This window comes from Coturnix japonica, unplaced genomic scaffold, assembly GCF_054131305.1.
Source record: "Coturnix japonica strain WE unplaced genomic scaffold, WE-NBRP24 Scf071, whole genome shotgun sequence".
Taxonomy (NCBI): Eukaryota; Metazoa; Chordata; class Aves; order Galliformes; family Phasianidae; genus Coturnix; species Coturnix japonica.
Genome location: NW_028188974.1, coordinates 593,736 through 616,771, shown reverse-complemented (window position 1 = coordinate 616,771; position 23,036 = coordinate 593,736). Strand labels below are relative to the sequence as shown.

The 23,036-nt window shown below is 41.4% G+C and overlaps 1 protein-coding gene across 20 annotated transcripts in view; it reads left to right on the top strand.

The window, feature by feature from the left end:
• Nucleotides 1–23,036, top strand: part of LOC146751609 (ubiquitin-associated protein 2-like) — a 137,077-nt gene that overhangs the window by 22,714 nt on the left and 91,327 nt on the right. For 7 of the 20 annotated variants that reach the window (XR_014941329.1, XM_085533916.1, XM_085533912.1 and 4 more), the window contains 6 exons: nt 7,515–7,644; nt 8,913–9,051; nt 10,484–10,561; nt 12,143–12,253; nt 16,333–16,486; nt 18,066–18,143. Coding sequence is in view for 17 of the 20 variants with exons in the window: in XM_085533916.1 (XP_085390042.1) it covers nt 8,956–9,051; nt 10,484–10,561; nt 12,143–12,253; nt 16,333–16,486; nt 18,066–18,143 (517 nt within the window). In the remaining 3 variants the exon portion in view is untranslated. Of the gene's footprint in view, nt 1–782; nt 900–6,003; nt 6,169–7,514; nt 7,645–8,912; nt 9,052–10,483; nt 10,562–12,142; nt 12,254–14,508; nt 15,339–15,840; nt 15,953–16,332; nt 16,487–18,065; nt 18,144–23,036 lie in introns of those variants that run through there. The other 13 variants (XM_085533921.1, XM_085533924.1, XM_085533917.1 and 10 more) reach the window with 6 other exon arrangements.

Genomic DNA, 23,036 nt, shown 5'->3' with positions numbered 1-23,036 from the left:
TCAGAAGGCAACAGGTTTTCCGGAATCTCTAAAAAGATACCTTTGCCTCCCCCGCCAATCCTTAAATGAGATCTGGGAAGGGGTGGTTCCTGGCAAAAGTGCAGGGGGAGAGCAGCAGCAGTGTAGCTGGCCTTAGGCAGCAAGAAGATACAATCCAGGAGGAAGAGGCATGAAGGATGAGAGAAGGGCCCCGCAGTAAGGGAGAGAAAGGGACTTCAAAGAAACTGGGACAGGGGTAGTGAAAAGACAGTTTATGTAGAAATTGTTTGAAGAATAGGGAGTGCAGACATGGGGGCTGGAATAACAAGGGAGATGAAGCCCATAAAGATAAGGGTGTGAAAAACAGCTCTTGTGCAAAAACAGTCCAAGAACAGTGAGGTGATCAGATGTCCGCAGGGCAAGCTGGAACCCCTTTGGGGGGTGCCTCTCCCACAGGGCCAAAAGTTTCCAGCAAGGAAGACAATGAGCCTTCATCCCATGAGCACCCCCACGACTCACTATGCATGCACAAGGGAAGAGGGACTGCATGCTAATGGAGTCTCAGGAATGTAATGAATATGTATCTGAATTTTTGCAAACTATTGATTATGTATTAGTTCAGCCTGTGTCTGTAGCATGCTTTCTCCTAACAGAGTGCAAGTTTGGTAGAACTATCCCCCTTGCACCAGGGTGTATGTGCATCACTCATTAAACATACCTGCTTTATAACTACTTTGTGGTTATAGAGTTTGATTGTTGATAATCTTACAGCATGTTAATTTATGTACTCTCCTTCCTCATAGAAATCGCTGCAGAGGGAGCGTGGCAGCAAAAAATAATGGCTTTAAAAAAAATCTGCACCCAGAACTGCACAAGAAGAAATAAACATATCTGGCAGGAGATAATGGCTTGACAACTGTGTGAGTTTCAATAGAACCAAGTGTCAGGTCCTGCATTTTGGCCACAACAACCCCAGGCAACCCTACAGGCTTGGGGAGGTGTGGCTGGAAAGCTGCCTGATGGAAAGGGACCTTGGTGTGCTGATGGACAGTCGGCTGAATATGAGCCAGCAGTGTGCACAGGTGGCCAAGAAGGCCAATGGCATCCTGGCTTGTATCAGGAATGGTGTGGTGAGCAGGACTAGGGAAGTCATCCTGCCCCTGTACTCTGCATTGGTGAGGCCTCACCTCAAGTACTGTGTTCAGTTTTGGGCACCTCAGCACAGGAAAGACATGGAGGTACTGGAGCAGTTCCAGAGAAGGGCATCTAGGCTTGTGAAGGGCTTGGAGAATCAACCCTATGAGGAGAAGCTGAAGGAACTGGGGCTGTTTAGTCTGGGGAAAAGGAGGCTGAGGGGAGACCTTATCGCTCTCTTCCAATATCTGAAAGGTGCTTACCATGAGAGCGGGGTTGGTCTCTTCTCAGTGGTGACAGGACGAGGGGAAATGGCCTCAAGTTTCACCAGGGTAAGTTTAGGTTGGACATTAGGAAACACTTCTTTACAGAAAGGGTTAGTGGTGGAGTCTCCTTCTCTGGAGATATTTAAGACCCGCCTGGACGCCTACCTGTGTGACATAGTGTAGGGAGCCTGCTTTGGCAGGGGGGTTGGACTCGATGATCTCTAGAGGTCCCTTCCAACCCCTACAATTCTGTGATTCTGTTGTTAAGCACTGAAATGGATATCCTGGATATGTTTAAAAACTATTTGGGTGTGGTGCTCAGGGACAGGATTTAATGGAGGGTTGTTAGAGTTAGGGTAGGATGGTTAGATTGCAGTTGGACTTGATGATCTTTAAGGTCTTTTCCAGCTGATGACAACTACTTTCTTGATTTTGCTTACTTGGAGAAACAAAGAGAGATGGACTTCTGTCAACTACCTGCTTACATGATAAAGAGAGGATGTGTGTATGATAGGTGAATTGGAAAGAATGTGAACCTTATTACTCAGCTAATGAGAAACAGAAGAGAGGCTCAGAATCAGGAACTAGGAAATATAAGGTCCTGTTTTCCTTGTGTCAGCAGTTGTCATGGTTTTGTAATTTTTGCTACTGGTATTTCACATCATAACATCATGTGGAGCACAGAGAAGAAGAACTACACGTCCCAGAGGACCTCACAGTCGGAGAGGGAAATATGTCACGGAAGTGATGCTGGCTCTCTCTCTCACTGCCTGGCAGCGGGTGTGGGTGTGCTTCCAAGCCGTGGTGCCTTCAGTTTCCAAGTAGGCTTCTCGGTCTTTGGAAACCTCTCTCTCTCTCTTTCATTTTACTTGATTTCTTAGCCTCAATTTTAATTAGATTGTATTATATTGTATTATCTTGTATTCCCATATCATAGTTAGTGAAATAAGTTTTCTTCCTTAGATCATTGTCACTTCTCTGTTTGCTTCCTTGAGCTTAGCTCTTATCTCCCTACCCCTTTCCCTTTTTCCCTTCCCATTTTGTCAGGGGCCTAGGATCTTGATAACTCTGTGACATAAATCAAATAAGGTGTGAGAGAAAGAGTGTCCAAAACTGAAGGCCTTACTAGCCTTCCTTTTGCTGTTAATGTATTTAAAAAGCCTTTTTTATTATCCTTTATCTCCTTAGCTAGATTCAACTGCAGGTGGGCTTTAGCCTTCCTGGTCACATCTCTGCAGTCCCTGACTACATTCTTGTATTGTTCCCAAGTGGTCAGACCCTTTTTCCGCATATCATGTACTTTCTTCTTTCTGCGGAGCTTGCACATGAGCTCCTTACTCATCCACGCAGGTCTCCTTGCACCTTTTCCCGATTTCTTAGTCACAGGGACGCACCGATCCTGAGCTTGGAAGAAGAGCCGTTTAAATGCTAACCAGATCTCACAGGCCCCCTTGCTTTCTAGCACCCTGGCCCACGGGATAGCCCCAAGTAGGTCCCGAAGGAGATCAAAGTTGGCTCTCCTAAAGTCCAGGGTAGCAATCCTACTTTTTGCTTTGCTTCCTCCACTCAGGATCTTGAACTCCACCATCTCGTGGTCACTACATCCCAAGCTGCCCCCGACTTTTACTTCCTTAACAAGTCCTTCCTTATTAGTGAGAATAAGGTCCAGCAACACCCCACCCCGCGTCAGTTCCTCGACCACCTGCATCAGGAAGTTATCTTCAATGCACTGCAAGAATTGTCTGGACCGCGCATGTCTGGCCATGTTGGTCATCCAGCAAATATCTGGATAATTGAAATCCCCCATAAGTACCAGTGCCTGGAAGCGTGCCGCTACTTCCAGTTGCTTATGGAAGGCCTCATCAACCTCCTCCTCCTGATCAGGGGGCCTGTAATACACACCCACAACAGTGTCCCCTTTGCCAGCCTGGCCCTTGATTCTCACCCAGAAGCTCTCGACTTCTACTTCACTCTCCCCCAGGTGGAGTTCGATACATTCTAGCTGCTCTCTCACATAAAGAGCAACTCCACCACCCCGCCTTGCCAGACAATCTTTCCTAAAAAGCATGTAGCCCTCCACGACAACATTCCAGTCATGCGAGCTGTCCCACCACGTCTCTGTGATCGCAATGAGATCATGGCCACGTGACCGCACGCAGAACTCCAGCTCTTCCTGTTTATTTCCCATGCTTCGCGCGTTAGTATACAGGCACTTGAGAGAGGCAGCATCTCCCCACCCCTCTCCATGCCTTTTAACTCCATTGTCTGCACCCAGCAAGCTCTGCTTTAAGTCTTGATCTGCCGCATCAGACCCAGTGGCCCTCGTTTTGTCCCCTTCCCCCATCCTACCTAGTTTAAACACCTGTCAGTAAGTCCTGACAGTTCCTCAGCTAGAACCCTCTTACCCCTTTGAGACAGGCCTCTTCTGTCTGTAGCTGTCATGCCAGGAGCCGAATAAATTGCCCCATGATCAAAAAAACCAAGTCTCCTATGTCTGCACCAACTCTTCAGCCATTTGTTTAAGAGGTGGGTTTTTAGGCCCAACTCAGTATCCCTCCCTGCCACTGAAGGTACAGATGCAATAACCACTTGCACACCTGTTCTTTAAATTACCAGCCCCAGTCCCCTGAAATCATCTTCGATAGCCTTCAGGCTTTTTTTACTAACTTCTTCACTGCCAGCCTGAACTATCAGCAGGGGATAGTAGTCAGAAGGGCAGATCAGACTGGGAAGTCTCCCAGCAATGTCCCTGACCCGTGCCCCGGGGAGGGAGAACACCTCCCTGCAGGTAGGGTTGGGCCGGCATATAGGACCTTCCATTCCTCGCAGAAGGGAGTCACCTATGACGACTACCCTTCTATCCTTCCGTGTGGAAGAAGTTTTGAGGCGCGGGTGTGTCCGCTTCCCCCGAGGCACCCTCACAGGTGGGGCTGCTTCCACATTGGCATTCACCTCTCCCTCGGGTTCCAGGGCCCCAAACCTATTTTGCAGAGGCACCTGGGGAGCCGAGCATGGTTGTGGGGGGGGGCGCCTACTTCGCCAAGCCGGTACCTGTTTCTAGCCATCCTTTTCTCTCAGACTAATTTGGTCTGGTTGGCAACTGCAGGACAGAGGCTCTGAAGGCTACCGAAGAACAAGAAAACAACCATCAGGTAGATCGAGCTGCCAAAATTGAGCTGGCTCAAATAGACTTGGACTGGCAGGACAAGGGTGAATTATTTCTAGCTCAATGGGCCCATGAGACCTCGGGCCATCAAGGAAGAGATGCGACATATAAGTGGGCCAGAGATCAAGGTGTGGACTTAACTATGGACGCTATTGCGCAGATTATTCATGACTGTGAAACATGTGCCGTAATTAAACAAGCCAAGAGGATGAAACCTCTCTGGGAGGAAGGGTGATGGCAAAAGTATAAATATGGGGAGGCGTGGCAGGTTGATTATATCACCTTGCCATGATCTCGCAGTGGTAAGTGTTATGCGCTTACCATGGTGAAGGCAACCACTGGGTGGCTTGAAACATACGCAGTACCCCATGCTACTGCTTGAAACACCATATTGGGTCTTGAGAAACAAGTCCTGTGGCATCATGGCACTCCAGAAAGAATTGAATCTGATAATAGGACACATTTCAAAAATTCCCTTATAAATACTTGGGCCAAAGATCATGGCATTGATTGGATTTATCATATCCCCTACCATGCACCAGCTTCTGGTAAAATTGAACAATACAATGGGTTGTTGAAAACTATGTTGAAAGCAATGGGTGGTGGAACATTTAAGCACTGGGAGAAGCATCTGGCAGAAGCCACTTTGTTGTTCAATACTAGAGGATCTGTCAATCGTGATGGTCCTAGCCAATCTAGCCCCCTACACACTATAGAAGGAGATAAGGTCCCTGTTGTACATGTAAAGAGCAAGTTGGGAAAAACTGTTTGGGTCCTTCCAGCCTCTGGGAAGGGCAAATGCCTTTTTTTTTTTTTTTTTTTTTTTTCACTTGTGGGTGATGCAGAAAGATAGGGTTGTTCAGCGTGTACCACAAGGGAATTTGATGTTGGGGGAATGCAGTCAGTAATTTTATTTATATGTACGTATATAGACCTGTGTGTTTAATGCATTTTAATTATTATTTATTTGTGTATATATATATATATATGTGTGTGTGTGTGTTTCAAACATGATGTAGTGATGTAGAATTAAAGGTGGAATGTCATGGTTTTGTTGTTTTTCTATTGGTATTCCACTTCATAACATTATGTAGAGCACAGAGAAGAACTACACGCCCCAGGTGACCTCTAGGTCAGTGAGGGAAACAGGTCAGTTCTGCTGGCTCTCTCTCTCACTGCCTGGCAGTGAGTGTGGGTGTGCTTCCAAGCCGTGGCACCTTCAATTTCAAAGTAGGCTTCTCGGTCTTTGGAAACCACTCTCTCTCTCTCTTTTATTTTCCTTGATTTCTTAGCCTCAATTTTAATTAGATTGTATTATATTGTATTGTCTTGTATTCCCATATCATAGTTAGTTAAATAAGTTTTCCTTCTTAGATTGTTATTGCTTCTCTGTTTGCTTCCTTGAGTTTAGCTCTCATCTCCCTACCCCTTTCCCTTTTTCCCTTCTCATTTTGTCAGGGGCCTAGGATCTAGATAACTCTGTGACATAAATCAAATAAGGTGTGAGAGAAAGAGTGTCCAAAACTGAAGGCTTTACTCTAATGGTGATGGTGAGACAACTGTGGGGCACACACCACAGAGATGACTTTTGGAATCAAACTCTATAACCACAAGTATAAGCAGGTATGTTTGTTTGTTTTTGGTACCATGCACATGCCAGGTGCAGATAGGGTAGCCCCTTCCAAATCTTTACTACAAATGTAAGTAAACACCTTCATTTATAGGAAGGATACTTGCACGTTCATGGTGTTAGAAACTCTTTACAGTAATCTTCACCTATTCAGGTTGAAGCATTCCACATTCTTCCCATTGTTTGTGCTCAACTACTCCAGTATACAATAAATTAACCCCCATTCAGGTTGAGGTGCCCCTCACCCTTCCCATTGTTCATAACAAATTATCTCCCCATCCAGAGACAAGCAGAAAAAGAAGAGGCAATCTTTTGATATGCAAACAGTTTTATCTTTCCCTCTAAATGGAAAATAGAATAGTGAGTCTTCTAGGATATACAGTTTTTTTTCTTCTGAGAAACAGGTACCTGGAAAAATCAGCGGTACAAGGATTTGGAGTATTATCGTAACTCCCAGTGCACTACATGATGTTATGATGTGGAGCATCAATAACCAAAAATCATAAAACCACAACACATATCTTAGTGTGCTGATTTGAGACAATATTTGAAACTATTAGCTTGTCTTTCAGAGAGGTTAGTGTTCTCTGTCCTACTGTTTCTTTAGAGCTTTTTCCTCATTGCTCGTTTTTGATGGGTTGAACTTGTGATGAGCTAGCTGATATTCTAAAACAAAACCAGTCCTCAAACAAAGAAGGTCATTATTAGCAAATATAAAATTTAGTCTTAAGGCATTAGAAGTCCAGCCTACATAGCTTACAAAGATTTTAACACAGAGAAAAGTAATGCTTTGTGTTGGCTCAACAAAGGACAGTTTGTAGCATGTTTAAAATATTAGTGTACAGCTGTGACCAGAGAGAGCATGTGTTAAGTGTTGAACTTGTTCAGAATGTCTCCGTGACTATTTAATATTTTGCTTTCCATGAAACACTTTGTTGTGAGCTTGAGTAACCTCTCTTCTGACTATATCTGGCTGTTAGGGTGTCAAAATGCAGTGCTCTGAAGGCCTGTCCTGGGGTTTAGGAGACAATGAGGTTAGCCCACCTTTAGAAACTGTGAAGTAGACTGGCTTTGGTGAATGTATTAATAAAGCTGGAGTAACACTGTTCCAGTTTAAATCCAACTACAGTTGGTTCCTGGTAGAGGTGGGCTTTTCCTTGTTAAATATGCAAGAGTTAATGAAAATATACTTTCTTCTCAGGCTCTGCTGAATGCTTTAACTATCACATTAAAAAAAACAAAAACAAAAGAACAAAAACAGTTTTGGGTTCAATTTTTTTCCAACAGAAGCACATTTCTAAATACAAGATTGAAATGGTGTTAACTGTCTTTTCTGTAGATCAACGTTCAAACTGTAGCATCTTGTTGCAACTTCAGTTTTTGGGCACAATTCACTTGTGAAGGCTAGTGACCAGTTGGATTGACTTGCGGAATGAAACTCTATAATCCAGAGATGGGTTATAAAGCAGGTATGTTTATTCCAGCGTTGCGCAGCGCCGGGTGCAAGGGGGATAGCTCCTCCAAACTTGCACACCGACCTGTAAAATCGTGACACAGATATAGGTACATTTAATACATAGTCAATGACTTCTCGGAGTTCTGATACATAGTCAATGGTTTCTTAGACTTCTAATACATTAGTCAATAGTTCTAGGAATTCTGATGCATATTCAATAGCTCTTTAGCATACAGACCCCCTCTTGTCTTTAGCATGCAGACCCCCTCTTGTTCTTATCAGGGGGAATGCAACTCCTCGTCCATGAGGTCTCACTCCTTATCTGCATCCTCCCTGCTTCTCCCAGGCCCCTTGTTTCTTTTACTTGTTACCTTTAAGTTTCCTTTACTTATTTCTATAAACTACCTTTAAGTTTCCTTTATTTGTTTCTATAAACTACTTTTAAGTTTCCTGCATCACTGTTCAGGATATTGAACAAATCCTTGTCTGTGCAATCACAGTAGTTTGCTCAGTTTTCATCCAAGCCTTATTATACATTGAACTCAGTGATAGCAAACTTGCGCCAAAGCTACTTGCCCTGACAAGTTGTGTGCTGAGGCACATTCTTGCAGTGGGGCTGCAATGAAAGGGTTTTGCTGCAGCTTTGCATGTCTTCTGCCTAGTTGGTGCCACTTACAGGTTGTCTTTACTTTCCTAAATTTGCAGGCAGTTTTACTTCATGCTGTCACAGGGACAGAAAACAGGCAGTTGACTATGACTGTTCTGGTATCTGTTTCCAGTTACTGAAAAGCATTTTCATCAGTTACAGCTTTGTGTTGGGTGCTGTATAAACACAGGAAAATGTTATTTTTTTTGTTTCAAAGTAATTTTAATGACAGAAGATGAATGAAAATGAAAGCTGACTGCCACAGACACATGATAACACTGATATACATGGAAGATTCTAGATGAAGCTGGAATCTCAACAGAGTAGCAGATTAAAAAGTGTATATGTTAAATAACTGGAAATTCTGGGAGATGTAGATGTAGTCTGGAAGTACAGGTCTAGACAGATTCCAATCAGCTGATAAGGATGCTTTTTATCTACTTAATTCCCCCTTTTACTATAAAGGCTGGTAAATCCAGTAATGGTGTTTTTAAGCTGCTTTATCAGGTATCTTTGTATAGATTTCATGGTAAAGGCAAGTAAGGTTGAAGATATTGTGTTTATGTTATCTGAGTGTTGAATCAGTGCTGTGAATTAACTCATACTCTGTTTTGTTGTTTTTTTTTTTCTTTCAGATTTTCTATTTTGTACATACATTGTTTTGTATATACCATATATATGACTTCAGTGGGCAGTGAACGTACCCGGGGCACGCGGGACAAAATGCAAACTTCAACCACACAGCCAATACAACAGCAGAAACAAGTAATACAGGTATGTGCTACTGTATAATAATTTTGGAGTTTGAAGTATGTAGACTTGAAGGGGATTGGCTCTGGATTGGGGACTTTTGCACCAGTCCCTTCCTCTCCTGATAAAAGACAACTCTTGAGGATTCATGTGTGAAGCCAGGAGTGATAGTGACTAAACCCTTGCACATACAAAGGCAGCCCTTAGGGAGTGGGACTTAGGAGCCCAGTGAACAGGGTGTGCATCATTAAGAATGTGGTGCAACAGTTTACACTTAAGTTTGTTCAGGCACAGTAGTATGTAAGGGAGGTCACAGTCCCTCCCCACTCAAGAGGGCAGCTCACCTAGTGATCATCACTCTCCTGGAAGAGCTAGACTTAGCCATGGTCTCCACTTGGCTGAAAGCTGTTGCTAGAAAGAATGTGACAGCCTGGATTAAGCACCCATGCAAACATGCATCTGTACAGGTTTCTGGCTGTAGGGACTGTAACTGAGCTTGTCAGAAATAATGGAAGGTAGCAGGGATACCACCTGTATGCATTGTGAGCAGGTGGATAATCCTTCAGCTCTGCCACCAGATTGAGTAGGTGTCACGGTTTGAACTAAAAATCCACCTGCGTCCGTGACAGGGGGCCGTGGGCCCCAGAGGGGCCCTAGGCCGAAAGGAAAAAGTTAATTAGGAAAAGAAAACAGCGGCAACGATCTAAGGAGGCACACTTATTTACTAAATATTATATCGAAACATAGGATAACACAATATAATACAATATAATTGAAAATTGAAAATTGAGCTAACGAATCACGCTAAATAGGAGAGAGAATGAGTCCCGTAACCGAGAGGCCTACTGTGAATCTAGGCGAACGGCTGAAGGCTCCCACACACTCCCCTGAATGCCAGAACTCGAAAGACGTCAGTCTGTTCTGCGACAGAGTTAATATAGAGTCCAGGTCCCGTGACCTATCGTGTTGTTCCCTGGGAGATGTAGTCTTCTTCTGTAAGTTGCAGATTCAGTAAAATTATTCAGGCTTTATATGATGTTATGATGTGGAATACTGATAGCAAAATTACAAAATTATTAAACCATGACAACAGGGCCCTGGGCAACCTGATCTAGTAAAGGTGTATGTTTGGTGGCCCTGCTAGGCAGGAGGCTTGGAACTACATGATTCTTGAGGTCCCTTCCAACCCTGGTTATTCTGTGATTCTGTGATTCTGTGTGTACTCTCCCAGCTCACCCATTGGTTCAGGCTGTGACCCTGGTTACATTACAGGTTCTAAGCCACCTGTCAAGTTAAACCTCAACAACTGTAAAATGAACATAAAGGTGGAAATGTTAATCTTTTCATTGTAGCACCTCTGTGCTTTTTGCGTGTGTTCTTTCGAAGACTGTAGAGAAATATAGTGATGCTAGGAGATACTTAAAAAAATACCTTTTTGGATGTTTGCATTTTTCAGGCAACAGCAGAACAGATTCGTCTTGCTCAGATGATCTACGATAAGAACGACGCAGATTTTGAAGATAAAGTGAAACAAGTATGTTTCTTGAAGTACAGAGTTTATAATGTCCTGCAATAAGGTGTTCCTAGACTAGCTTACGTTTTGGAGCTAGAGTGGCTGTTTCTGATTTAGATGAAACCTTTGTGCAAATGACACAAGTAGAAGATGCACTTATTGGACTTTAAAAGTCTGCTTATAAGACATCCTGTGGTAATATAAATCTGGATGGTGTATTTTCCTTTGTAGACAAACCTTTCATCCAAAATTCACTGTGAACGTCTATTCCACATTCTGTATGGTCCTGATATTTAATGATCTTGAGAATAAAGAGTATGTTCAGCTGGTCTCCATGTACATGGTAATAATTTGTCACCTGTGCAAACTGATTTGCTAAAAATGCCATCTGTTTTTCAGGAAAAGTGAAAAATGTAATCATAGCTTTAAAGTGCGTGTGGTTGTTTTCTTTTTTCTTTCTTTTTTCTTTTTTTAAATCTGACCTCCCAAATCCATGTATATATTAAAATGATAGTAATACACAGTGAAAATGAAATCATACACCATTTCTTCTATCATGCAGAGCTTTGGGTGTATATATTGAAGCTTCCATTATACAGCTATAGCTGAGATAATTTATTCAAGCAGTATTGAGTACTCACCTACCTGTTTTGCTCAGATTATTTATTTTGGTGTGCACATCACAGCTCATGTAGAACATAGGAACACACCTAGAAGAAGAGCTATTGTGAATGCACTGATGCAGCAGAGGGGCAGATTTTCAGATGTCCTTTCTTTGGTAAAACCTTTTCTGAAGCACTGTTCACTGATTTTTTTCGTTCTTGTTTGTAAACTTCTTTGGCTATGCCAATAGTGAAGTCTTATATGTCCTGAAGCCAAAGACCTCTGATCAATAGTGTCTGGAGCTCTGCTGATAGGAAGACTAAGTATTAAATTCTTCATAGGAAATCTACAATATTTTATTTATGTATATATATTTCTAGCTCATGTTTTGATATTTTTCCTCTTTGGGTGAAGGTAATAGATTCCTCATGACAGATTATTGATTTTATCCATCCTACACTGTACAATGTGAACTGTAAGTCCACAGAACATAATTGAGTAACAGCTTTCTTAAGCAGCCATCGCTTAGCCTGTTTTTGTCCTTTTACTAAAATGGATTGAAGGAGCTGATCTGACTGAAAACAATTAACCTTTTTCTTAGACTGGATGTTTTTTCCAGATGGATCTGTTCTCCACCACATTTTACTTGATGCCTGTGCTTACAGAGTGAGATAAGGAGGGGATGATACTATAGCTGTCTTTGTCTCTTACATCATTACCCTCATATACAGCTATCTCTGGAGTGACAGCATTTGCTGTAGGCATTGGGTTAAAGGGGGGGGGGGGGGGGGGGGAAGTGTTTACTTGATTACTATTTAAATTTGTGTTTCATCCTGCCTCTTGTGTGAATCCTAAGCAGATCTGTGAAATGTAGATAATTTTATTCAGGATTTTAAATTGCTCTGACACAACTGCATGCTTTCTTGGAATCTGTGGTGGTACTAACTCTTACTTTATGATGATAATTTGGATATTTTAACGTGTGACTTTTACTACCAGCTTATTGAAGTGACGGGGCAAAACCAGGATGAGTGCATAGTGGCACTACATGATTGTAATGGGGATGTGAACAGAGCAATCAACATACTGCTAGAAGGAAGTTCAGACACAGTAAGTTTTAACTTTTATATTAAACTGCTCTTTTTGCTTGTGCCTTTCTACTTTGAGAGAATGATTGGGAAAATCATTTAGGAAGCTTTCTATTTTTTATATCTCCAGTGAAATTCGTCTGAAGGAAATAGAGAGGACCAAGGAAGCTTTTCTATCTTGTCCATATCTTAGAGTATCTGAACCTCGAAAATGTTGTGGTTGTTCTGCTGGTGTCCTGCAATCTTCTAGCTTTTATTTGCACGCAACTATTTTGATTCTGCTCCAAAACACAGTGCTCTGTCGAACATTGTCCTGTTTTATGCTAACCTGTTTGTAGTTCATAGAATCATTTGAGTTGGAAGGGACTTTTAAAGGCCATTGAGTCCAATGCCGCTGAAATGAACAGGGACATCTACAGCTCGATCAGGTTGCTCAGAGACCTATCCGGCCTGACCTTGAACGTCCATTCACCACTTCTCTGGGCATCTTGTTCCAGTGCTTCCCTGTAGTTATTTTATAGTACCTCCATAACCATGAGACCTGAAACTAGGTGATACTGTGCCACAAAAATCAATCTTTATAAACCTAAAAGGGGGGGAAAGCATGAAATTGTAACTTCTGAAGGAATACACTGACAAACATTGAGGTTGTAGAATGCTTCTACATCTGAAAGATGAATTGAAAACTAGTAATGTCAGAAGAGGATACAGCAAGTAATAGCTTTTGTCATTGTGTTGTTCATCAGTTTGAATTAATTGAGAAACAGAAAAGTGAACTGTGTATAACAATGTCACTTACAGTGTTGCATTTTGTGTTTGTTTTTTTTTATCACAAGTGTTATCAGGAAATTGTGTTTGAAGTTTTTGCTGGAAGAACTTCTTACAGTTTATCTGAGATAGTAAACTAGATTCCACCTCATCTAAATTGGTAGAGAAAACTGGACTTCCTTTCTTAGTTTCCTCATTAACAATAGGCAGTAGTACACATCCTGATTAAACACAGGAAATACTGAACATTCAACACTAACCGTGCACCCCCTCAAATCTGGGATACATATCATTCTAGCTAAGGGGACTTCATTTTCTATTGACTTGCGGAAACAAACTCTATAATCCAGAGATGGGTTATAAAGCAGGTATGTTTATTCCAGCGTTGCGCAGCACCGGGTGCAAGGGGGATAGCTCCTCCAAACTTGCACACTGTTAGGAGAAAGCGTGCAACAGATATAGGCTGAACTAATACATAATCAATAGTTTTCAGGAATTTGGATACATATTCATTACATTCCTGAGACCCCGTTAGCATGCAGTCCCTCCCCCCTTGCGCAGGCGTAGTGAGTTGTGGGGGTGGTCATGGGATGAAGGCTCATCATCTTCCTCGCAAAGGCTCATCATCTTCCTCGCTGTAAACTTTCGACCCTTCAGGAGGGGCACCCCCCAAACTGGTTCCAGTTTGCTCTGTGGACATCTAATCACCACACTGTTCTCGGGCTGTTCCACCTTTATCTTCATGGCCTTCATCCCCTTGTTTTCTCAAGCTTAGTGTCTGCAATTCCCCCTCTCTCTGCTCTCCCTTAACATCTGTAACTACCCTTTGCCTTAGTGAGGCCCCCTTTCCCTTTCTGTAGCAAAGTGTTCTCTTTTCATCTACTATGGCATCCTTTTTCACTACTCACTATCCCTTATATTTGTAAAAGTTGAGGTCATCTAAAGCACAAAAGCGTGTAACGCTGAATGTGTAAGTTGGTAGTAGAAGAGAGCACCTCACCTTGATTAAATCTTGTTTGTATCTCATTGTTAAATCTGACTTTTTTGTGTTCTCTTGTATTTTCCATTTTCTAGTTTAAAAGTTTTCTGACTGAAAAAAAAAGTTAAGTGCTTTCTTACCAAATTGTTACAAGTAATCATGACACGGAAGAAACTTTCTGAACTCATTTATCAGTGAGAGAATACATCAACATGTTCTGCAATGCTGACAAGTTCCTCTGAACTCATTGTTCTTCGTAGAGATAAAGAAACTCAGAAACAAATACAGTGAACTTAAAGGACTCAACAAAGAAGGAGGAAAGAATATTAATTAGAAAGGTTTACATCAGTGCATGAAGACATGTTGTCCTTTGTGCTGTGAACTACCAACTTAAAGGGTTTTTTGTGAGCCCATTATACTTGAGAACAATTTTACAACAAATTTACTATAAAGTTGGAAGCCAAAGTACTGCTTGTTCCTAATGCAGATTCCAAAATTTGTTTCTAGCTTTTTTTTTTTTTTTGTTTTTGTTTTTTCTTCTTTCCATTTAGAAGATACAACTATCCAATTTGAGGAATTAGAAGAGCAAGGAGTGATAGCTACAAAGTCTATTTTTAGTTTCTTTGGTACTTCTTTGTTTGTTTGTTTTTTTAATACATAATGCTATGGCCCTTAAAACTTGTAATGTTTATGAAACTTTTTACTTGCAGTGGTTAAGACAGTCTAGCTTTGGACGCATACTGGGGGAGAATAGAGAAGGGATCGTTTCTTTGCCTAAGACTTTTAACTTCCTACAGGAGTAAGAGCAATTTCAAGCCCAACCGTATTTTAGCTGCTAAAGCTTTTGAAAGTAGATTAAAGAAAGATCCTTCTAGGTCTTTTTTGTTTTGCTGTTTTGTTGTTTGTTTTTTTTTCCTGAGATTAGACCAGCATGAAAGCTTCTTTTATATCTTTTCAAGGATCAGGTGCAAAAACATAGTTTGAGTTGCCTCAAAAATCCTTAGCTGAAATTAGTCAGTTAACTTCTTTACAAAGACAAAAAACATTGATAGTCTGTGATACATACTAATACCCAGGGATGGTGCCATTCCCAACTTCTCAAAGTTTTCTTCAAAATTATATGTATTTTCTGCTATATAAATAGCAACAAATGACTTTACAAATCCTGAAAGCCTTGTAACTGTCTGAAATTCTCATTTGTAGGAAACCATGAAAATCTAATACCTCTATAATCCTCCTTCTACTGCTACTTCTCAGATTATATAAAGCCTTACTGTATGGCAAACTGTTGATCACAGCCTGAACCTCTGATTGACCACCTGAGGCAAGCAATGAGTCAGCTGCGGGAGCACAGGTGAAGGTAATTCAGCTGTGCTACCGGAAGGGGTGGAGCTTGGCTCCATCTCTCCTAGATCCCATTTAAGGGCTGACTACCACTAAGGAAAGATCTCTTTCTCTGGAGATCACTCCTTTGTGGAGTTTTACTGTAAGTCTTTAATATCAATGAGTGTTTCAATTTTTTATTGGTGTTTTTTCTTTCACGGTAATTTTTTTTTTTAACAAAGCCTCTGTTTAAATCTCTGTTTGTCTACTGATTGTACAATTGTGCAACTGCACACTTACTAAAACTGCCAAAAAAAGCCTATTTTTATTTAAGATTTGTAGAATCATCCAGTTTGGGGTTTTTTTTAAAACAAAGAAGTAAAAAGAGTGAAATAGTGAGTTAGTGAAATAGTACATTCTAAACAGTCTAGATTTGGTTTTTTAGTTGTTGGTGCAGTTACTTTTTAAGTGTTCTTTGTGATATCTCTAAAAGTCTTGAAGTTTCTTAGCCTGTGTAACTGTATTACATATGATATCAGGTGATTCCATATGGTGGTTACTGGAGAAGACTGAGTTTTCTGTCGCATGAATAACATGGTACTGCTCAAACAAGCAACTTTATACTTCTAATTTGCACCATCTGACCAGAATGTAAGTCCTTATAGGTGGGAACATTAAAAGTATTTGCCATCTTAATGGTTTTCAAATAATACCTCTCTTTGCAATTATGGTTCAGTAGGCTAACCACACAATTGAATAATGTGAGTTGCTGTGCTATTCTTAGCAAAGGTTTTAGTAATTTTGTTTTTGGCTTTTACAGATGTTCATATGGAGCTGATATTGTCACTGAATTTATTTTAAAGATGGATTTTTGTTTTAAAGCTGAAGTCTGCTGCTTTGACCTTGGTCCTTTGTTTTGTTTAAGCATAGCATCCCTTGGATTTTACTTTGTGATGAGCTGTAGCTGTGAGATGGAAGTACACTGTGTTCTTTTTCTAAGTTTTATATCTAATTCTGTTCTGTTTAATTAGACTTCTTGGGAGACTGTAGGGGGAAAGAAGAAAAGCCTGGGAAAGGAAAGTTCAGAAAACAAAGAGAACAGAGAAAAACGAGGAGACAGAGAAGCGAGTCGTGGATGGGGAAGTTCCAACAGGCGGGGAAGAGGAGGCAGCCATGGCCGTGAGTGTATGTATAGGGGTTCACTTTAAAGAAGCTTCAGATGTTTTTCTTGCAACTGAAAATGATTGGGAGTGAATGCTTCTTGTAATAAAATCCACCAGAGTTATACCTCAGGGCTGTAGTGGTTATAACTGGTTTATGTAACATGTGTGCTTGTTCTGTCTACATGATTTTATTTTGGAATAGTCTGTACTTGTATTTTTCAGAGGTAACTCAGTCTAATTTCAATTTTTGTCCTTTTCAGTTAATTGCTCTTGTACAGCTTACTGTTCTTTATGTAAGTTTTGGAATTGAATCTTTAAGACTGCTCAATAACAAATGTCACTGTGCAGCTGATATACTTTTTATTTTTGTTTGCTTTAATGAAAAAAAAAATCTAGCTTTGACTATTTCCTTCTATGAGTGGGAAAACAGAAAGATGAAAGCATCTTCTTGTAAGGGGTATGGAAAGACTGGGGATGTTATTTAATCTCTAGCATATATTATTCACATAGCCACAGGTGAGTTTTTTCAAAGGATAAAGTATTTCATGAACTAAATCACTCTTTTTAAAAAAAAAAAAAAATTGCTTTAGTTCATACAGGTGCAATAGTATGTTGTGTTATAGAGAACTGTTCTCCAAATTAGGTAGCATTGCAATAAATTGTTATTGGTTATGTATTGTCTAGTTCCTTTAAGTTTTATTAGCAATATTGAAGCATTATGTATTGTCTATAATGGTTATAAACAACACTGATAAATGAGCAGAGAGTAGGGTGGGGAGGGAGAAAGCAGGAGAGAAATTTATAATATTAGCTGACTTTTTAAATTAGTTATTGAAATATGTTCAGGTATCGTGCCAATAGAGGCACTGAGAACCTTTGTAGAGTAAAGTAACAAAGTGAAAGTCAGGAGCAAGATTTTTTGCCAGATGCAACTTAATTCTTTCTGAAACTGGGACTGAAGATCTTTTGATAATCAGATTAAAAAAACTTAATATTATCTTTCCACTTTTATATGCATTCCTTAACAACTTTATTGCTGCTATTAGGACAAATTGTGCAGTACAAAATTCTCAGCAGTGTTTTAAGTGGACAGTCTTTTTTTTCCCTTCAGAAAACTAGCCATCTTTCAGAATACCTACTTAGTAGTTTTCCACAAAGTAGAAGTTCTGCTTTTCAGACATATTGCCTTATGTCATCATCTCCATCTCATTTAAATACAGAGGAGAGTTAAGTTTCCTTGCTTGCATAGAGGTGTCAGACAGGAGAGGAGTTGGCATTCTTGGTTAACTCTCTTTCAATGTTGCCATCTAGGACGTTATCAAGAAAGTGAAGTATGAGGCAGATTTACTTCCTGCCTCTTTAGAGGTGAGGTCATAATTGATTTAATAGTATGGTCTGCAAGACACTATACTTCCAAAAAAAAGTACTGTGTCTGCTGAAAGACATTGCTCTCTAATTGGTTATTTTGCTTCCTTGTTGTCCAATCTAAAGTGAACAAACAACTCTGAAAATCTCCCCTTTTCTTTTGGAGTACAAGTTAAATGGCTGTATTTTCACAAATGAATCTCTAAAGTTTCTCTTAAGTTGTTTATTCTCCACAGTTAAAGCTGAAGAGAATGGAGTGGACAACAATCAAGGAGACAGACCTTCAGACCGTGGGAAACGTGGCCGTGGGAGAGGTGAGCTGGTGGCATTTGTGTGGGACTGGTACTTACTGGTTTCATTTTCTGATATGGAACTCTATATTTTAAAACCTTATTTTTAAGTATTTGTTTGATTCTATAAGCACTTCAGCCGCATCTAATTTAGGTCCATTTCCCCTCCCATGCTCTTTTTCATTGTCGGGTCTCAAGATGACTTAGAGGTGTCATATTGATATTGATAACATGAACATGAGTATGAAAACTGGCTCGGTTTTCAAAAAGCATGCGGCAATCTGAGAAGACAGCCTGGAAACATTGTAAGAAAACTTATTTTACTAAATATGATATTGGAATACAAGATAATACAATATAATACAATATAATTGAGGCTAATAAATCAATCAAAACAGAGAGAGAGGGTCCCTGAAAACTGAGAGGCCTACTGTGAACTCTAGGTGACATGGCTGGAACACTTCCCACTCTCCAAGGGTCCAAGAGAGAGAGAACTCCAGCCTGGGAGCGAGATTATATATGTCCTCCTCCCATGACTCCTCTGACTGCGAAGTCCTCTGGGATACATAGTTTTCTTCTGAGAGCTGAGTATTTGGGACGTTGTTATTCCACAGAACTGGAGTATGAACTTTTAATGATCCATACTGCACATGATGTTATGATGTGGAATATTGACAGCAACATTACAAAAACATAACTAGGTGATTTGTGTTAATTCTTTTATAGCAGGTTTTTGTGTGTGTGTGATAAACAGGTGTGCTCTGGCTATGGAGAGCTCATTTCCCAGTTCACATCTTGCCAGTCTCTTGTGAGTGATTGGGCTCCTCAATATGTACTTTGGTAGTAGGAGAGTACAAGATTCCATGTGTACATCACTTGGAGGGGTTTGATGCTTACTTGTCGTTTCTTTGGTGGGGAATTCTGTCGTCATGCTTACTTTCTGTTTTCAGTATCTGTTCAGAGTACTTTCCTTCTTAGAGGCATTTTGGTAAGGGGTGTTTGATATGGAATTGTTCATGAGGAGAGCTGTGGAAAGAACACTGTGGAGTCATAAGTACAACTCCTTTTGTACCCTACAGAAGGAGATAGGAAAGATGTTCAATTTAATGTGGAAACAAGAGATGCATAGTTGTTTTGAATGTTCATGAGATCAAGTAGAAAGAAGGTTGTTGTTCTTGGAACAAGAAAGAAATGGGTAACCTGGGAGTGGCATGAATTGTATGGGGAAATGGTTATTAATAATAATAATAATGGATATTAAACTGTTACAATGAAATGCTGGTGTTCAAGATCCTTAAGGGTGTTAAAGAAGGTGTGCAGTAAGCTTGCTACTCTGGACTTCAGGAGAACAGACTTTAGATTCTTCAGGGAAATGCTTGGGAGGGTGACATGGGATAAAGCCCTGGAAAACCTAAGAAAGCTAGTCAGTATTCAATTACCATCTCCTCTAAGCTCAGAAGCAGTGCATCCTCAGAAACAGAAAGGCAGGCAAGAATGCCAGGAGGCCTCTGTGGATCAACAAGGAGCTCCTGGACTTGTGCAGAAAAAGAGTGTTTATTGGGAGTAGAAACAGGAACAAGTTACCTGGAAGGACTACATAGATGTTGTCTGAGCAGCCAGGGATCAGATTAGGAAAGCTAAAGCTCAAGACAGAATTAAATCTAGCCAGGGACATCAAGAGGGAACAAGAAGAAATTCTACAGGTATATCAGTGATAAAAGGAAGGATGAGGAAGTTGTGGACCCTCTCCACGAGGAAACTGGAGACCTGGTCATGAGGGATATGGAAAATCTGAGGTGCTCAATTATTTCTTTGCCTCAATTTTCATCAGCAAGGGCTCTAGCCACACCAGCCAAGTTGCAGAAAACAAAGGTAAGAACTGGAAGAAGGAAGATCTGCATGCTGAAAGTGAAGATCAGGTTTGAGACTATCTAAAGAACCTGAAGGTGCGCAAGTTCGGGAAACCTGATGAGATACATTCACAGGTTCTGAGGGAACTGGCAGATGAAGTTGCCAAGCCACTATCCATCGTATTTGAAAGATCATGGCAATCTGGTGAAGCTCCCACTGATTGAAAGAGGGGAAACATAACCCCCATTTTCAAGAAGGGATAAAAAGAAGGCCTGGAGAACTAGCATCACCTCTGTGCCTGGCAAGATCGCAGAGCAAATCCTCCTGAATGCCCTGCTAAGGCACATAGTTTTTAAATAAAGATGAGATGGTTGGTGGTAACCATCATGGCTTCACCAAGATCAAATTATGCCTGACAAACTTTTTAGCCTTTTATGATGGAGTTGTAGTGTCAGTAGGTAAAGGAAGAGCAACTGATATCATCTACCTGGACTTGTGCAGAGTATTTGACACTGTCCTGTGTCATCCTGGTTGCCAAATTGGAGAATAACAGATGTGAGTGATGGATGGATGTATGGGAAATCACAGCTTGAACCACTGATTAATTAGCTGAGGCAAGTGTTGGGTCAGCTGTGGGAGCACAGGTGAGAGTAATCTAGCTGTGCTCCCAGAAGGGGTGGACTTCGACTCCAGCCCCTCTGAGACCTCATTTAAGGGCTGACCACCACTGAGGCAGCATCTCTTGGAGATCACTCTTCAGTGGAGACTGCCTCAGCTATCTGGTCCAGGCACTGACATTTGTGAGTTTTCTTTACTAATAACCTTTGACTATTTATCACCATCTTGGTCAATATCTCTTTATATTAGCCACCTTTAAACCATCCTCTGTTACCACCTTTACATTTGGCGAGCCAGGCCGTGTAGCCTGTGGACACGGGAAAAGAAATGTCTTTCTTGTGGAATATGTTTAGCTGGTTCAAGGGGGAGAAGGCCACTCCTTTAGGAAAGATCCTTCCTGGGCAAATCCCAGGATTCATGGGATCCCCATATTTCCAACTTGCGGCTATTATTGAACAATGTGGTCCCTTACCGGGTGGTGGACAACATGTCCCCATTTCATTTAACTGAATATTTTCAAGGATTGCATAAGGACATACTTACTGCCAGAGAAAGACAAATGGTCGTGTCTACAGTAGCCTGGCCCTTACTAACTGCTTTAAATCAGGCCGAAATGAGATCAAATGATATTGAGCATGAAAATCAATTATTAAAGGCTCGAATTGAAAAGCTAGAAAGCGAGCTCAGTTTATTAACAGAGAAAAATCCATCGGTTTTTTTTCACCAAATCCCCGAATTAGATATGTTGCAATGAATGATGAACAAGATCCTAAAACAACAGATCAGGACAAAGTCACCAAAGCTGATCTGGAAGAACTATCTAAGGCGGACTTATTAGAAGTCCATCCTGTGGTGACTCAAAAGACAAAAAAGATCCAGGACCGACCAACAGGGGTGCCACCAGATCAATGGCCCCCTGCCGAGTCTTACCTACATGTAACAGCCCGCCCCTACACACCTACGGAACTCATGGATTTGGTTCAGCGATTCAGACAAAGGCCACGAGAAAGTGTTCCGGCCTGGCTGTTGCGTCTATGGGATTCAGGGGCAGAAAGTGTATTAGTTAGCGGACCCAAGATATCTAAACTAGCATCTATAACCATCCATCCTGCCCTTAGGCAAAGGTTATGTGCAGGGACCCAGTTCCCTGATGAAAATCATTCAATCATAGAGTGGTTGATGGCTGCATGCCGCATGGTATGGTCAAATAAATCTGACGTACCAGTAAACACGGGCATGTGGTCTTCCATGGAGGACCTTCAAAATTATATACGGGTACTGGGCATGCGAGAAGCCATTTATGAAGATACATTCAATAGCCCTGATATGGTAAAATTTTCTGCAGGGATGAGGGACCTAATATTGCAACAAGCTCCCTCACATATGTATGGAACATTAGTTTCAATATTAATCCATTGGTGGCTTCGGAAGCAGCAGTTCAACAAGCTGCTCGGGTAGTAGTGTATCTGGGGGAGACAGAGCGTTTAAGAGCTAAGTGCAATATTAGGGTAATAGAAGATGCTGAGATCTTTCCAATAACTTGAACTAGGAAACCAGCCATGCGAACCACTCAGTCAGGACCTATAAGAGTGTCCTGAAAACAAATGTTTGGTGATCTTCTTTGGGCAGGCATTCAATTTACAAAAATTGATGGCCAGCCTAACCATGTCCTCCTTCAGTTGTGGAAGCAGCTGAAGGATGAACAAAAATTTCAAAACTGTCCAAAAAGACCAAGAATAAGAATCATAGAACAACGGCCAACAGTAACTTGGAATTTAGAAGATTTCATTCTTCCTAGTAGAAAAAAGAAACCACCACAAGTGTCTCGGGCTACGATACCCGAGACTTCAGGGGTAAAAGATTTGAACCTAGCCCAATTCATGGCATGACGAGGGACGTCAGTCCCCCTAGGGCCCCCAGACAGGATTGGAGGCCCTATGTAGAATTAACAATATATTTGTCCCGGAACAATGTACAAAAGGTTATGGCCCTAGTGGATACCAGGGCTGAGACATCCATAATATACAGAGACCCAATGAAATTCAAAAGCAATAGAGTGATGACTGGAGGTTTTGGGGGACAGACCATTTCAGTCACCCAAACCTTGGTAAAATTGGGGGTTGGGCACCTCCCACCACAGGAGTATAATAGTAATAGTCTTGTGCGGGTTGGAAGGGACCTTAGAGATCATCGAGTCCAACCCCCGGGATTCGAGCCTCTGTGCTGCAGAGCGGCACTTCTACCACTTGCACAACAGGGGGATTTGAACACCCGGGCTCCGGTGTTGCTATGCGGCATTCCTACCACCTGCGCCGCTGGGGCACATAAGGAATCCATTGTCCCAATTCCAGAGTATATATTGGGGACTGACATCTTGTGGGGCCTGGCTCTCCACACAACGGTGGGGGAGTTCCGGCTCTGATAGAGATGCATTTGTATCCGAGCAAT